General features: G+C 41.4%; 1 protein-coding gene across 1 annotated transcript in view; it reads left to right on the plus strand.

Moving 5' to 3' along the window:
- TMEM132B (transmembrane protein 132B) overlaps positions 1–16,524 on the plus strand; it is a 464,904-nt gene that overhangs the window by 430,754 nt on the left and 17,626 nt on the right. Inside the window, exon 6 of the mRNA XM_008005191.3 lies at positions 16,242–16,447. Coding sequence (XP_008003382.1) covers positions 16,242–16,447 — 206 coding nt within the window. The remainder of the gene's footprint in view (positions 1–16,241; positions 16,448–16,524) is intronic.

Genomic DNA, 16,524 nt, shown 5'->3' on the forward strand with positions numbered 1-16,524 from the left:
CCAGAATCAATTGAAATGATTATATGGTTTTTGTCCTTCATTCTGTTGACATGATGTATCACATTAGTTCATTTGCATATGTTGAACCATCCTTGCATCCCAGGGATAAATCCCACTTGGTCATGATGAATCATCTTTCTAATGTATTGTTGAATTCAGTTTGCTAGTATTTTGTTCAGGATTTTTGCATTAGCATTCACCAGAGGTATTGGCCTGTAGTTTCCTTTTTCTGATATCTTTGTCTGGTTTTGGTATCAGGGAAATACTGGCCTTGTAGAATGAATTTGGAAGTATTCCCTCCTCCTCCATTTTTTGGAATAGTTTGAATAGGATTGGTATTAATTCTTCTTTAAATACTTGGTAGAATTTAGCAGTAAAGCCCTCAGGGCCCAGGCTTTTCTTTATTGGGAGACTTTTTATTACAGCTTGGATCTCATTACTTGTTATTGGTCTCTTCAGGTTTTGGACTTCTTCATGATTCAATCTTGGTGGGTTAAATGTGTCTAGGAATTTGTCCGTTTCTTCTAGAGTTTCCAATTTATTTATGTATAGCTGCTTATGGTAGCCACTAATAATCCTTTCAATTTCTGCAGTATCAGTTGTAATATCTCTTTTTTCATCTCTGATTTTGTTTATTTGGATCTTATCTCTTTTTTTCTTAGTTATTCTGGCTAAAAGTTTGTCAGTTTTGTTTAACTTTTCACAAAACCAATTTTAGAAAAATTTTATTTTAGATTCAGGGATATATGTGCAGGTTTGTTATATAGGTAAACTTGTGTCACGGGTGCTTATTGTATAGATTATTTTGTCACCCAGGTACTAAGCCTAGTACCCAATATGTTTTTCTGCTCCTCTTCCTCCTCCCATCCTCCATCCTCAATTAGGCCCTACTGTTTGTTGTTCCCTTCTTTGTGTACATGAGTTCTCATCATTTAGCTGCCACTTATAAGTGAGAACGTGGTATTTGGCTTTCTCTTCTTGCGTTAGTTTGGTAAGGATAATGGCCTGCAGATTCATCCGCGTTCACACGGAAGACATGATCTAATTCTTAAAAAAGCAACTTTTTGTTTCATTGATCTTTTGTATTGTTTTATTTAATTTAAATTCATTTATTTCTGCTCCAATCTTTATTTCTTTTCTTCTGCTAACTTTGGGTTTGGTTTGCTGTTGCTTTTCTGGTTCTTTAAGATGAATCATTAAATTGTTTATTTGAAGTTTTTCTTCATTTTCGATGTAGGCACTTACAGCTATATACTTCCCTTAGTATTTCTTTTGCTGTATCCCTTAGGTTTTCTTATGTTGTGTTTCCATTAACATTAGTTTTAAGAAATTTTTCAATTTTTTTTCTTAATTTGTTCATTGACCAAATTAATTCATTGACCTGGTCATTCAGGAGCATGTTGTTTAATTTCCATGTATTTGCATAGTTTCCAAAATTCCTCTTGTTACTGATTTCTAGTTTTATTCCATTGTGGTCTGAGAAGATGCTTAATATTATTTCAAATTTTTAAAAGTGTTTTAAGACTTGTTTTGTGACCTAACATATTGTCTGTCCTTGAGAATAATCCACGTGCTCAGGAAAAGAATGTATATTCTGTAGGCTTTGGATAAAATGTTCTGTAAATATCTATTAGATCCATTTGGTCTGTGGTGCAGATTAAGTCCAATGTTTCTTTGTTGATTTTCTGTCTGAAAGATCTGTCCAGTGTTGAAAGTGGGATGTTGAAGTGTCCAGCTATTATTGTATTAGAGTTTCTCTCTTTAGTTCTAATAATATTTGCTTTATGTATCTGAGTACTCCACTTCTGGGGGCATATTTAGTTAAAATTGTTATATCCTTTTGCTGAATTAACTCATTTATCATTATATAGTGTCCTTCTTTGTCTCTTCTTAGAGTTTTGTCTTGAAGTCAATTTGTCGGATGTAAGTGCAGCCACTCCTGTTCTTTTTTGGTTTCCATAGGCATGGAATATCTTTTTTCATCCCTTTATTTTCAGTCTATGTGTGTGTCTTTATAGGTGAAATGTGTTTCTTGTAGGCAACACATCAATGGGCCTTTCTTTTTCTATCCATTTAGCCACTCTGTTTTTTTATTCAAGAATTTAATCAGTTTACATTCAATGTTATTATTGAGTAAGGACTTACTCCTTCCATTTTGTTACTAGTTTTCTGTTTTTTTGTACTCTTGTCTTCCTTCTTTCTTTTCTTCTCATTTCTTTCTTGTGAAGGTGATTTTTTTTTTTTTTTTGGTGATACAATTTACTTTCTTGCTTTTTTATATTTTGTATGTTTGTTACATGTTTTTTGGTTTGAGGTTACCATGCAGCTTGCAAATACTGTCTTATAACCCATTATTTTAAACTGATAACAACTTAACATGGTTTGCATAAACAAATAAGCAAAAAGAAAACTAATGAAAACTCTACACATTAACTTAATTCCCCCACTTTAAAACTTTTTGTTGTTTCTGTTTATATTTTGTTGTACTGTCTATATCCTGAAGAGTTGTTACAGTTATTATTTTTGATTGGTTCATTATTAAGTCTCTCTACTTAGGATAAGAGTAGATTACCCATTCCAGTTACAGTGTTATAATATTCTGTATTTTTCTGTGTACTTACTATTACTAGTGAGTTTTGTACCTTCAGGTAATTACTTATTGCCCATTAATGCCCTTTTCTTTCTGATTGAAATACTCCCTTTAGCATTTCTTATAGGACAGGCCTGATGATGAAATCCTTCAGCTTTTGCTTGTCTGGGAAAGTCTTTATTTTTCATTTATGTTTGAAGGATATTTTGGCCAAGGATTTTTTTTCCTCCTTCAGCACTTTAAATATGTCATGCCACTCTCTTCTGGCCTTTAAGGTTTTTACTGAAAATTCTGCTGCTAGATGTATTGAAGCTCCATTATATGTTATTTGTTTCTTTTCTCTTGCTATTTTTAGGATCTATTCTTTATCCTTGATATTGGAGAGTTTGATTATTAAATGCCTTGTAGTAATCTTCTTTGGGTTAAATCTTCTTGGTGTTCTATAACCTTCTTGTGCTTGGGTAGTGACTTTTTTGTAGGTTGGAGAAGTTCTCTGTTATTATCCCACTAAATAAAGTTTCTACCTGTCTCTTTCTCTACCTCTTCTTCGAAACCAATAACTCTCAGATTTGTCCTTTTGAGGCTATTTTCTTGTAGGTGTGCTACAAGAAAATAGATCTTGTAGGTGTGCTTCCTTGATTTTTATTCTTTTTCTAAATTTTGTATCCTCTGGAGATGTATTTTTGAGTAACTTGTCTTCAAGCTCACTGATTCTTTCTTGAATCTCCTTGGTCAATTCTGCTAATTAGTAACTCTAGTGCATTCTTCAGTGTGTCAATTGCATTTTTCAGCTCCAGAGTCAATTGCATTTTTCAGCTCCAGAATTTCTGCTTATTTTTATTTCAATCTCTTTGTTAAATTTATCTGGTAGAATTCTGAATTCCTTCTCTGTGTTATCTTGAATTTCTTTGAGTTTCCTCAAGACAGCTATTTTGAATTCTGTGCCTGAATGGTCACATATCTCTGTTTTTCCAGGATTGATCTCTTGTGCTTTATTTAGTTCATTTGGTGAGGACATGTTTTCGTGGATTGTCTTGATACTTGTAGATGTTTAAATGTGTCTGGGCATTGAAGAGTTAGGTATTTATTATAGTCTTTGCTACCTGGGCATGTTTGTACCTATTCTTTTTGGGAAGGCTTTCCAGGTATTCAAAAGGACTTAGGTATTGTGATCTAAGCTGTTTCTGCTTTAGGGGGCACCCCAAGCCCAGTAATGCCGTGTTTCTTGCAGACTCATAGTGGTACCCCCATGATGGTCTTAGTTAAGATATGGGAGAATTCTCTGGTTTATTAGGCAGAGATTCTTGTTCTTTTCCCTTCCTTTCTTCCAAACAAATGGAGTCTCTCTCTCTGTTCTGAGCCACCTGAAGCTGGGAGTGGAGTGACATAAGCACCCCTGTGGCCACTCCCACTATGACTCTGCTGGGTCAGACCTGAAGCCAGCACAGCACTGGGTCTCATCCAAGGCCTGCTGTAACCACTCCCTGGCTACCAGTTATGTTTGCTGAAGGCCCTGGGGATCTACAATCATCAGGTGGCAAAGTCAGCCAGGTTGGGGCCCTTTCCTTCAGGATGATAAGTTTCCTCAGGTCCTGGGTAGGTCCAGAGTTGCTGTCTGGGAGCCAGGGACTAGATTCAAAAACCTTAGAAGTCTACCTGGTGTTCTACTGCACTGTGGCTGAGATGACACTCACACCACTAGACGCAGTCCTTCCCACTCTTCCTTCCCCTTTCCAAATGCAAAGAAGCCTCACCCTGGGGCCACCACCGCCACAGGCCCACAGAGAGTACTGCCAGACTACTGCCCATGTGCCCTTAAGGTCCAGGATCTCTTCAGTCAGCTTGTAGTGAAGGCTACCTGGCCTGAGGCTCACCCTGCAGGGCAGTGGGCTCCCCTCTGGCCCATAGCAGGCCCAGAAATGCCATCCAAGAGTAAATCTTCTAATTGGGGGCCCCAAGAGCCCACTTGGTGCTCTACCCATGTGTGGCCAAGCTGCCACCTAAGGTGCAAGAGAAATTCTGTACTTTTCCCTCTGTTTTTTTTTAAGCAGGAGTCTTGTCCTGTAACCATCACAGCTGGGAATGTGCTGAGTTTCACCTGAAGCCAGCAAATCTCAGAGGCTTACCCATGGCCCTTGAGGTACTACCAGGATATTGCTGCTGGTTTTTCAGGACCCAAGGATTCTTCAGCTAGTAGGTAATAAATGCTGCCAGGACTGGGTCCTTTCCTTCAAGGCAGTGGGTTCCCTTCTGGCCCAGGGTATGTCTAGTAATGTTATCTGGGAGCTAGGGCATGGAAAGGAGGCCTCAGGATGCTGATCAGTGCCCTATTCTGTTGTGTCTGAGTTGCTATCCAAGATACAAGACAAAGTTCTTCCCATTCTTCCTTCTCTCCTCAAGTGGAGGGAAGGGGTCTTTTGTGGTACTGTAAGCTGTACAGCCTGGGGTTAGGGAAGGGTGATGCCAGCACTCCCTTAGCTGCCCAAGCTGGTGTCTCAGTAGGTCATGTGCCCCCAGGTCCACTGGCCCTGGGCCCAGTTCAGCACTAGGACTTGCCTAGGTGTTGTAATCTTTGTGGATTAGACTGCCTTTCAAGTTTATTTAGGAACACAGAGCACTTTAGCCCGCAGTGGTAAGGATTGCAGAAATTCAGGTTTGGATTGCTGGGATTGGAGATTCCTCTCTGCCTAGGGCTGATTTTATTTATTCATTCATTCATTCTTTAAGCTCTGGGGTACATTTGCAGAATGTGCAGGCTTGTTACATAGGTATACATATGCCATGTTGGCTTGCTGCACCCATCAACTCGTCATCTACATTAGGTATTTCTCCTCCTAATGCTATCCCTCCCTTAGCCACCCACCTCCGACAGGCCCAGTGTGTGATGTTCCCCTCCCTGTGTCCATGTATTCTCATTGTTCAACTCCCACTTATAAGTGAGAAAATGCAGTGTTTGATTTTCTGTTCCTGTGTTAGTTTGCTGAGAATGATCATTTCCAGCTTCATCCATGTCCCTGCAATGGACACAAACTCATCCTTTTTTATGGCTGCATAGTATTCCATGGTGTATGTGCCACATTTTCTTTATCCAGTCTATCACTGGTGGGCATTTGGGTTGGTTCCAAGTCTTTGCTGTTGTGAACAGTGCCACAATAAACATACGTGTGCATGTGTCTTTATAGCAGAATGATTTATAATCCTTTAGGTATATATTCAGTAATGGGATTGCTGGGTCAAATGGCATTTCTGGTCCTAGATCCTTGAGGAACTGCCACACTGTCTTCCACAATGGTTGAACTAATTTACACTCCCACCAACAGTGTAAAAGCGTTCCTGTTTCTCCACATCCTCTTCAGCATCTGTTGTATCCTGAGATACCATCTTATGTTAGTTAGAATGGTGATCATTAGCAAGTTAGGGCTGCTTTAAATGCTCCCTCTGTAGGTGGGTGTCAGCAAATTTGGTCTGGTTTCTCTTTCTGCTATAACAGGGTGGCAATGAATTCAATGCCTCATAATTGCTGTGCTCTTCCTTCCCCAGAGCACTGAAATGCTCTCTGCACCACACTGCCACTGCTGGGAGTGGGGTGTGGGTGGTGGTGGTGATTCGAGATTCCTTTTTCTACCTCTTCAGTGCCTCTTTCAGTGATATTAAGTTAAAGCCAGGTACTGTTAGTGCTCGCCTGAGTTTTGGTTCCCATGAAGATGCTTTTTTGGTGTGTAGATAGTTGCTAAATTGGTGTCCTTGTGGTAGGGATGGTCGACGGAGCCTTCTCTTTCACCATCTTGCTTTCCTCCTCCCCAGGTTTGATTGCTATTTTGGTTACCCTCAGTGCACCATGGGCTTGAAATTCCTTTAGCGATTCCTTACACTTAGAATGTGAGCGAATTTTCCAGAGGTTATTTTCTCAGTGTCTGCTTCCTTCTTGACTTTGAATATTTCCAATGTGCCCAAGAGAGAATCTGTTTCTTGTAGCTCTCCTAATTGTATTCCCTATTATTTTTACTTGGTGCTTCTTAGTTTAGTGGAGGACCAGGGCCAAATTCTCTGAGGTTCCGATTAAGCATTAGGCTTGGTAGACACTGTAGCACTTAGCCTCTAGTGTATGGCTTTCCAAGGTGCTCCTACCCCTCTTCAAGCTGTAGTGTGTCTAGCATGTATTCTCATCCCTCCCTCAGGGTAGAACTGTTTCTTTTCCTTTCCTTTAGATGCAATGAGTTTCCACAGTATCCTGATTGACAGTTTTTATTATACTTCTGCCTGAAGACTAAGACTTTTGTCCCATAGCGAAAATAGAAGAGATGAAACTGCAGAAAGTTAGCACTGACTGCCATCTCTCTGCAGCCAGGATCATGAGGGAAGCTGTCTCGAGATTATCTCACATCTTCTGTCTAAGTGTCTGGTGAGATTCTTAGAACCTTCAAGAGGGTGCAAACTCCCCTGTATTTACAGTCCCCAAGGTCTTTACATTCTCACAATAGTCCACATTTGTTCCACAGAAATGTATCTAAAAGTTTTACTTGAATCCTTATCAGCTTATGTGGCATTCAGCAGTGTCTACCCCAGGGAAACAAATGCTTAATACATATTTCTCCCTGCAGGATCATGTCTTTCTCCAGAATGCAGGTTAGTTTGTTACCCTGCAGCCACAGTTCTCAAACTTAATTAAAAATATTGATTTGTAGTTTGAAAAGGGTGGGAGAAATGCTTTTCGGTGCTCTACATTTCTGAGTTGAAACTGGGGACCTGGCTGTCTTGATTTTGTCTCTGATTTTTATTAGAGAATAATCCAGGCTGCTTTAAATATACAAAAACTAAGAATGAACTCAACATATAGAGGGAATCGGAGGATACTCAACATAGAGAGAGGATGAGAGATCTGAACTTATTTCTTTAGCTTTCTGAACCCTGAATATCTGAGACAAATCCCAGTCAATTTAGAAAGTTTGTTTTGCCAAGGTTAGGGGCACATGCCCGTGATACACACTCAGGAGGTCCTGATGACATGTGCCCAAGGTGGTAGGGCACAGCTTGGTTTTATACATTTTAGGGAGACGTGAGACATCAATCAGTATATGTAAGATGAACGTTGTTTTGGTTCAGAAAGGCAGGACACCTGGAAGCAAGGTCGGGGGACAACTTGAAGTGGGTAGGGGACTTCCAGGTCATAGGTAGATAAGAGAAAAATTGTTACCTTCTTTTGAGTTTCTAATTAGCCTTTCTGAAGGAGGCAATCAGATACGCATTTATCTCAGTGAGCAGAGGGGTGACTTTGAATAGAATGGGAGGCAGGTTTGCCCTACGTAGTTCCCAGCTTGACCTTTCCCTTTAGCTTAGTGATTTTGGGGTCCCTAGGATTATTTTCCTTTCACAGCTTGAACTCTGAACCTCTCTCCCTGACCTCTAAACTCATGTATCCAACTTCTTAACATTTTCATTCAGATTTCTAATGAGCATTTTGAATTCAACATTTTCAAAACTGAAGTCTGGGTTCTTTCTCTCTTCCCTAAATATACATCTTGTGCTGCCTTCTCCTATCACAGGGTTAGGAACTGCATTCTTTTGGTTGGCCAAAAACTCAGAAACCCTGTGTGACTTTTCCCTCTCACTCGCATTCAAAATCCATTTCAATATCAAATCCCATCTCATCACCTCTGTCACTACCACTGCAATTGAAGCCACCTTCACATTTCTGTTGGATGGGTTGAGTAAGCCCCTGAATGGTCTCCCTACCTGCCAAAGGTATCCTGTTAATTTTGTTAGCTCAAGCCACTTTCTTGCTCCAAACACGACAGAACATCTCATTACACTTACAGGAGTAAAATCCAAACCCTTGCCTTCTTCTCTGATCTCATTTCCCTGATCTTTGCTCATTCACTTTCAGCTATTTTCCCCTTTTTATTGGCCCTTAAATATGGCAGGAACATTCCTGTCTCAGGGCCTTCGTACTTCTTGTTTCCTCTGGTTTGAGTGATCTTCTGCATGTCCCCATGACTCAGTTCCTCACTTTAGTCAGGTCTCTACTCAAATGTTACTTCTCCAAAGGGCCCTTTCTTTCCTCTTCTAATTAAAATAACATACTCCATCATCACTGTCCATTCTCTTCCGTGCTTTATTTTTTCTTTCAAGCCTGTTTCACTGCCTGGTATTATATTATATTCTGCATGGTTGTTTAATTTGTCTGTCTCCCCTAATTAGACTATCAGTTTCATGAGAACAGGAACTCTATTCCTCCTTGCTGTACTCTCAGCACCTAGGACAATTCTTGAGTCTTAGTCAACAGTAAATAAATATTTGTTGAATGAATGGATGTTCATTCCTGTTTTATAGATGAAGGATCTCAGGCAGAGAAAGGTTACATTGTAACAAAATATACTGAAACTCTGAGCTTGGTTTCTAACCCTTCCAAACAACAGAATGTCAGAACTGGAAAGTTTAGGTTCCTTAAGGTTCACAGATGCAGAATCTGAGCCTCAGAGATTGGGGAGCAACTTGCTCAGAAGTGGTGAAGGGAAGGGTTGAGGTGAGGACCCAGGTCTCTGGGCCTCAATCTGTGGCACTGAACTTCCCTCTAAGCTTCCCCTGGACATGGGGGTTTACTTGAAGGAATGTGAAAAGTACTAATTAAATATTGTTTTGTGGTACGTTCCACAGTCCTGAGATTAGTCCTGAGAACAGACAGTCCTTCCATAGATTACAACCATGAACTCAGGATAAAATTAAAAAATAAAAATCTCTGAAGAGTGAACAAAAGCAAGAGTATTTTGGAGGAGAGTCAAACTTGGAGAAAATGACCAGAATAGTGAATTTTCCTGATTTGGTGGCCCTTGTCCTGAGGACACCTGCATTTGCAGCAATAAAGTGGGCAAATTAAACTGCTGGAGAGGCCGGGCACGGCGGCTCACGCCTGTCATCCAAGCACTGTGGGAGGCTGAGGTGGCTGGATCACAAGGTCAGGAGTTTGAGACCAGCCTGACCAACATGGTGAAACCCCGTCTCTACTAAAAATACAAAAATTAGCCGGGCTTGGTGGCACGCGCCTGTAATCCCAGCTACTCAGGAGGCTGAGGCAGGAGAATTGCTTGAATCTGGGAGGTGGAGGTTGCAGTGAGCTGAGACTGCTCCACGGCATGCCAGCCTGGGCAACAGAGCGAGATTCTGTCTCAAAATAAAACAACAACAAAAACAGCAACAACAATAACAACAAAAAAGTGCTGTAGAAACTCCTCCATCATTGTGGCTGAAAGCAACCAGGGAAAAAAGCCCAGGGTAACCACTGACACAAGTAATAATAAGGATGACTCTCAAAATCATCATACTTGTGGAAAAAACCAGACATAAAGAGTGCATATTGTGATTCCATTTTTATAAAATTCTAGAAAATGGAAACCAATCTGTGGTGGTGAAAAGCACATCAGTGGTTGCCTGGGGCCAGGAGAAGAAGGAGCCATGGACTGAAAAGACGCATTAGGATCTGTTTTGGGGTGACAGAATGACAGAATGTTCTGTGTAGTGTTTTCATGGGTGGACACTGCCAAACTCATTGAACTTTATCATTTAAACGGATACACTGTATTCCACATAAATTACAACTCAATCTGGTTGATAAAAAGTACTGATGTGTGTATTTAGGTCTTGCCTTTCCCAATCAGCCTGTGGTCCCCTGGAGGAAGGGCCATGTCTTCCTTGCCTGGGTTGCACTGAAGCCCTAACACAGTGCTGAAGAGGCCTCGGGCACAGAGAGACTAAGTGGGAAACGATGCTCTGCCTTTCACTAGCTGTGATCTCTTAACCAGCAGCGTCTCCTTGGCCTCAGTCTACCCTCCATAATATAGGGACAAAAATGTAATGTGCAGAGTATTTGGAGAGGTGAATGGGTATAATTCTACATAAAATTTTGAAAACAATGCAGGGTTCATAGTAAGAACTTAATACATGATAGATATTATTATTCCTTTGGCATTTATTATTAATGAAAAACTCAAGGTAAAATAAATATTTTTGAGTACATACCGTGCCTCAGACACGGTACACTTCATTAAACTCAGTAATACATACAAAGTGTTTGATTCAGATAATAAGTGAATATCAAAGGGTTTTTGCTACATAGTTTTGATTCTTTTCCCTATTTTAATATAGAATTTCAGCATTGTAAGTTTGTGAGAAACATACTACCTGATTCTGTAGCATTTTTTTTCTTCTAACATAGCGGCTCATGTCTCGGGTTGGGAGAGGGGTCGTGAGGGAAGCCCAGTGCACGGTCAGCCTCCCGTCAGTGCAGATGGGTCAACAGTGTGGCAAACACAGAGGGTGGCTGATGCACAGATTAAATTCTTACTTCTTTTAAAAATAGAACATGAAGTAAATGTTGTGTCTTACAAGATACCCAAAGGAAACATATTCACATCTGGAGAGTCCCTTTTAGCCTCTTTTATTATAAAGCAATGTAGTTGCAAAAGTGTAATTTGACAGTAAAAATATTAACCTCTAAAGGCAACTTTCCCAGGATGACATTTACAGGCCATCTCACACATGCTCATAGATTAACATGACACAAATCATCTGTTTTCAATCTCCATGTTCCTGTCCCCAGCTCTTCTTAAATTAGGATTGACAGCATTTGGTTTTCGATGTTCCTCTTGGGGCTTAGAGAGCCCTGAAGGTATCATTTAGATGAGTGATGGGAATCTGACTCTGATCTTTATTTTGCTATATCTTCCTGTCATCTCCCCACATCCCTCCTTCCCCTGCCAATAAAACACACATGTATCTCATACACAGAGATCTTAATTCTCAGTTAAAAGGCCAAATTGACTACTGGGAATCCAAGGCCTCACATTTATCAGCTTTGTTCCTTCTGGTCTTCTCTCATAATATATGAAATCACTTGCAATTTTCTTAATGCCATTACCATGATAACCTTGTGTAAGTCACCTTCTTTGCCTTCTTATAGATACACACGCTACTGGCGGTGGTGTACAGAAATGAATGGGTCTCAGAGGAAACAACTGTGACATATTCATTCACACACTCAGCATCTATTTATTGAATAACTTCTATGTGCCCAGCACTGTGCTATTAGCAGAGACAGCAGGGAAAAGGAGAAAGGTTCATGGTATGAAGCAGATTACCATCAGGTGGGGAAGATACATAAGAAACAACCAGGAACATTAGGAGAGTGGTAATTATTGTGAAGGAGTACATTATATAACAGAGCAGTCTGGTGCGATTAATACAGTGTAAGTGACATGATATCAGCAATATGAAGAGTCTAAGTAATGGAGCATGTTGTACATTTAGTGTACACAGTAGCACACACAGCAAATTAGATACAGGAAAACAGTGACCAGAGGCGGGTGCCAAGTTTAAATTAGGAGTGACTCAGGGAATGCATTCTGAGGGGTGGCATTTGAGATGCAGTTCTATGTCATTTATAATCCTTTTGGTGGCAAGTAACAAAACCACATAGACCAATTTGGCTTTAGCCACAAGAACAACAATCACCTGATAAAACGCCTCAAAGTCGGGGGGTCCAGGTGGGCTGCTCCAGCGGCTCCTCTAGGTCATCAAAGGCCCAGGTTCCTTAGCTCCCAGGGTCAGCCTGGCTCACGGCTGGCTCCCTCAGGGCTCTGGGATCCCTGCAGCAGTTCCTGTCGTCAGTTGCCACGGGACAACATCCGGTGGGAGGAGGAGGCGCCACTTTCGGTGAGTCTCTTTGATCAAGGAGATGTTTCCCAGAAGCCCTAGTAGCCTTCTCACAGCTCATTGGCCAGAGTAATAGCACGTGCTTTCCCCTAAACCAATCACTGGCAAAGAGGATGGAGGTTTAATGATGGAGTTAGGGAGGCCTGTGGTGAATGGAGGGCAGTGGATTTCCTGAAGAAAACCTTTTTAGTATTAGAAAAGAGGAAAATGTATGTGTGTCGGGCAGAGGTGCTGGTGCATAGTTGACTGGGCAGTAGAAAACCAGTTATGAAGGACATCAGATCACATTCCTGGGAAGACCATGGCATGGCCTTGGGAGGGGGCTAAGCCTAGGAGAGCTCAGGGGAGCAGTGAAGACCCATGACGAAGGACCTGTGCCGGGTAGGGAGGGCGTGCAAGGTGAGGCCAGAGAAGGAAGCAGGTCCAAGGCACTGGGGCCTGGTAGGCCCCTGTAAGGCATTTGGATTGTATCTGGCGTAGCACAAGAAGTCCCTGGAGAGGACAGAGGTAATCAAGCAGAGGAGACAGCCCTGGGCCAGCAGTCAGCAGTCAGTGTTGATACATGCAAAATGCTGTGCAAGAGGCAGTACCTTTCTTTACGCTGGATTCAGTACAGGTAAAATGAGGCTCATGACACCCACCTTGTGGCGTCACCATGGGACTTATTGCGTTGAAAGGAGAGTGTGGCGGCGATGAGGTCCTGTACAAGTATGAGCTGTCTTGTTCTCATTATTTGAGATAGTTATAAAATCCCTGTGAACACTGAATTAGTGAGTACTGAACCTTTGCTTGTAGGAGAAATAGACACACACACACACACACACACACACACACACACACATTTCTAATAGTCTATAATCTTCTATTGCAAAAGAAATATTGAAGTTTGGAAGTGTTAGTTGACTTATCTGAGGCTGCCTCACTGACAGGTGCCAGAGCAGGCGTTCAGATTCTGTCCCGCTGCATCCAGCGCCCAAGCTGAAGCTTCCGACACCGCGCTCCACTGCCCCCTGTATTGTCCGTGCTCTGGTCTTTGTATGAGAGCTGAGACAAGACGGCAGAGCGGGTACTTGCTTGACCTCAATTGGGGATGCGTGCATGGCAGGTGGTTCAAAATTTTCCCCTCTCTGTGCAATTCCACAAATGACCAAAAAGGCACTGCAAGTACTGACTCTGGGGTTACAAATAACTTTTAGGGAGTAGATGAGTTTGCAAATATGGAATCCACAAATACTGATGGTCATCTGTAATTGGTGAGACCCTGAAGTGAGAAACTCTGGTTTCTGTGTATCTAATATATCCTTTGTACATTGTTAGATACCTCAAGTCTTAGTACTCAATATGATTAGCCTTATTTGTGCTGTTTTAATTGAATTACTTGAAATGGAGGACATACACTTTCTTAAGGGTATGCATATCGCAGGAGAAAAAACTCAAAAGATACTCAACATAAAGAACTGCTAAGCCCTCTTACTTTGTTATGTTTTTAATTAATTTATTTTTTCCATATGGGCTCTACATCACTTCCTAAAAGATGGGGCAGGTTTAAGTCTGTAGTGCTCTGAAAGGATGCAGACAGTTACATTATTTATTCCTTATTAACATAGAAAGGGCCTCACAGTTTCCAAAACTGGTGTGTGCTCTCCAGTGGGATGTGATTCAGAGTGATTTGAGGTGTGATTGGGGGTGGGTGGGTAGCAGTAAACAAGGGAGAACCATAATTTTACACAAATGCAGGAGGGTTGAGGTCTGCACTATGGAACGTTGGACTGAGAAAATTCTAGCAATAAGTGATAACCACCTGAGCTAGGGAGAAGTGAGAGCAGAACTCCCCAATGTATCCACTGCAGGTTTCTAAATCATAGGGGACCTCAATCTCTTTTTTTCTGAGCAGGGTTGGGGGTACTTCATTCTCTTGAGGTAGTCTGCATGCCACAGGCAGAACAGGCAATGAGTTCAGGGGAAATTAGAGGTCTTACTGAGCCTTCACCTTCTCCTAGTGCAGTGCTTCCTTGGGAAGGCAGATTTTTCTCTATAATAGGGCTTCCACATCTTGCGTACCTGAATGGATGGCAGTCAGGCTCAGCATTGTGTCAACATCTATTAAAAATAAGAACATGATCCTCCATTCCGTTTTCTGCTCTAAATGGAAATCTTGTTCTGATTATTTACAGTCCTGGGCACAATGAAGCAGATTTAACTGCCTCAAACGTCCTCTAAAATACAGCTCATTTGCTTGCTTCATTGTTGTTGTTCTCTCTCTTTTTATAAAATAAAGCAAAAAGAGGGATAGAAGTAGATTCTTTTTTTAATTTGAAAAGTTAAAGAAATGCCATATTCAGCTCCCCCTGGAAATTTGGGCATGAGAGACACATTAGCTATCAGGCCTAATGGTAGCTCTATCTACTGCTATCTTAGGCCTGGAGGGAAACAGATTTTAGACTGCTAAGTTCTGACAGGATAGGAAAGGAGCTCCAAAAATGAACTTAGCCAGACTCCAGTAACTCTCCAGCAATCCTTGTTCATTGCTTTGTGGACTAGGATTATCAAGTCAAAGTCTCAATGATTTCAGCAGATCTCCCAATGAGTAGCCTACATTAATTATACTTAAGGATTCCTAAAGACGTCATTGGTGTTGATAAGTGGAAGTGACAAGGATCCATCCCTGTGACTGGGGATGCAGGGTGAGTCTTAAGTGTCCCATTGGCTATTTTCTCCTCGGTTTCCACAGCGAGCTGCAGTGTAGAGCTATTGGGTGGTAAAAGGCTGATTTCTTCATTTCCAAGGCAGCACATTCATATTGGTGCCATTTTTTTGGGAGGGAGGGAAGGTGGTAATTTATCTCAAACAATTTGAAAGTTCACTCTTTAAGTTTGGAAGTGGGCACTTCAGATATTGTTCTTGAGCCGTTCACTTGACCATGTCAAATAGGCAGTTGGACGTGTGTATCTCAGGCTCAGAAGGGGGACCTGAGTTGTAGTTACAGATTCAAGTAAGGAAGAGAAGCAACAAGAGTAAGTCCTAGTTTCTGGCTTGCAAAAATGGGGCTGTGGTGGCTCCACTGGTTGAGGTGGGGGCCCTGCCAGCAGCCCAGGCTTGACACTGCCCCTCAGCAGTATGAATGCAAAGGTTGCACACTACTTTTTATTTTCTGTCCTCTGCTCATGAAATGATTTGTGATCCCTCTTTCTTCTCTCCACCTAGATACATAAATACATTTTCCTGATTGTCCAGGAGAGAAAGTCAGCAACAATTTATTTGCTTATCCTGAAAATGTGAAGTAAAATGGGGACTTAAATGGTCTAATGCTCAACCTACTGAAGCATGCACATTAGAGAGGCCACCCCCAAGTGCTGAGTCAAAAGACTATGGTGAAATGCCACATTCATTCTGCAAAATTATAGCTGAATGGGGCAAAAATAATTGTATCCATGTTTCTAATGCATTTCACAACTATTTTGCCTACCAGGATTTTAATCTAGTGCAAAGCTCTCTTGATTTTTCAGAGATCCTCAGTATGACTTGAATAATGTGCTTTTTCAGTAACATAAAAACCTTTTATGCATCTTCAGATATGGTGCAGGAGTGAACTATGAGGCACCTGGGGTTTGATTAGTGATCGTTTGAGTACATAAAAAAGGTAAGATAAAGAAAAACACTGACACATACACACAAAAGGCAACAGAGGTTATATAACTCCATTAAATTATGTTAATGGTTTTACTTGTCAGTGTTTTGTAATACAAAATAGTTTTCCTGGAGTCTATTTGTCAGTATTTGTCACTAATTAGTGCCTACAAATTACCTTTTGTACAAGTTCTGTTCATTGAGTTGTTTTGGTGTCTAATAAATCAGAGCTGCTGCAGTTCATGAACTTTCAGTGTTGTTGGTATTTGCTTGTGCTTTTCCTCCTGATGCATCTCAAGGTTCTACCTCCTCCCCAAAGGTTTCCAACAACTGTGATTCCATTTTTGTGAATGGGAAGGAAATGAAGAGCAAAGTGGACACAATTGTGAACTTCACCCACCAGCATTTCACCTCCCAGTTCGAGGTCACTGTCTGGGCACCCAGGCTCCCCCTGCAGATTGAGATCTCAGACACTGAGCTGAGCCAGATCAAGGGCTGGAGGATCCCGGTTGCTGCCAACAGAAGGTGAGGAATCAAAGAGAAGACTGTGGATCTGATTGTCCCGGGGCCCAGATCTTTGTGGGAGGCAAATTGGCCCTCAG

This window comes from Chlorocebus sabaeus, chromosome 11, assembly GCF_047675955.1.
Source record: "Chlorocebus sabaeus isolate Y175 chromosome 11, mChlSab1.0.hap1, whole genome shotgun sequence".
In the NCBI taxonomy this organism is placed as follows: domain Eukaryota; kingdom Metazoa; phylum Chordata; class Mammalia; order Primates; family Cercopithecidae; genus Chlorocebus; species Chlorocebus sabaeus.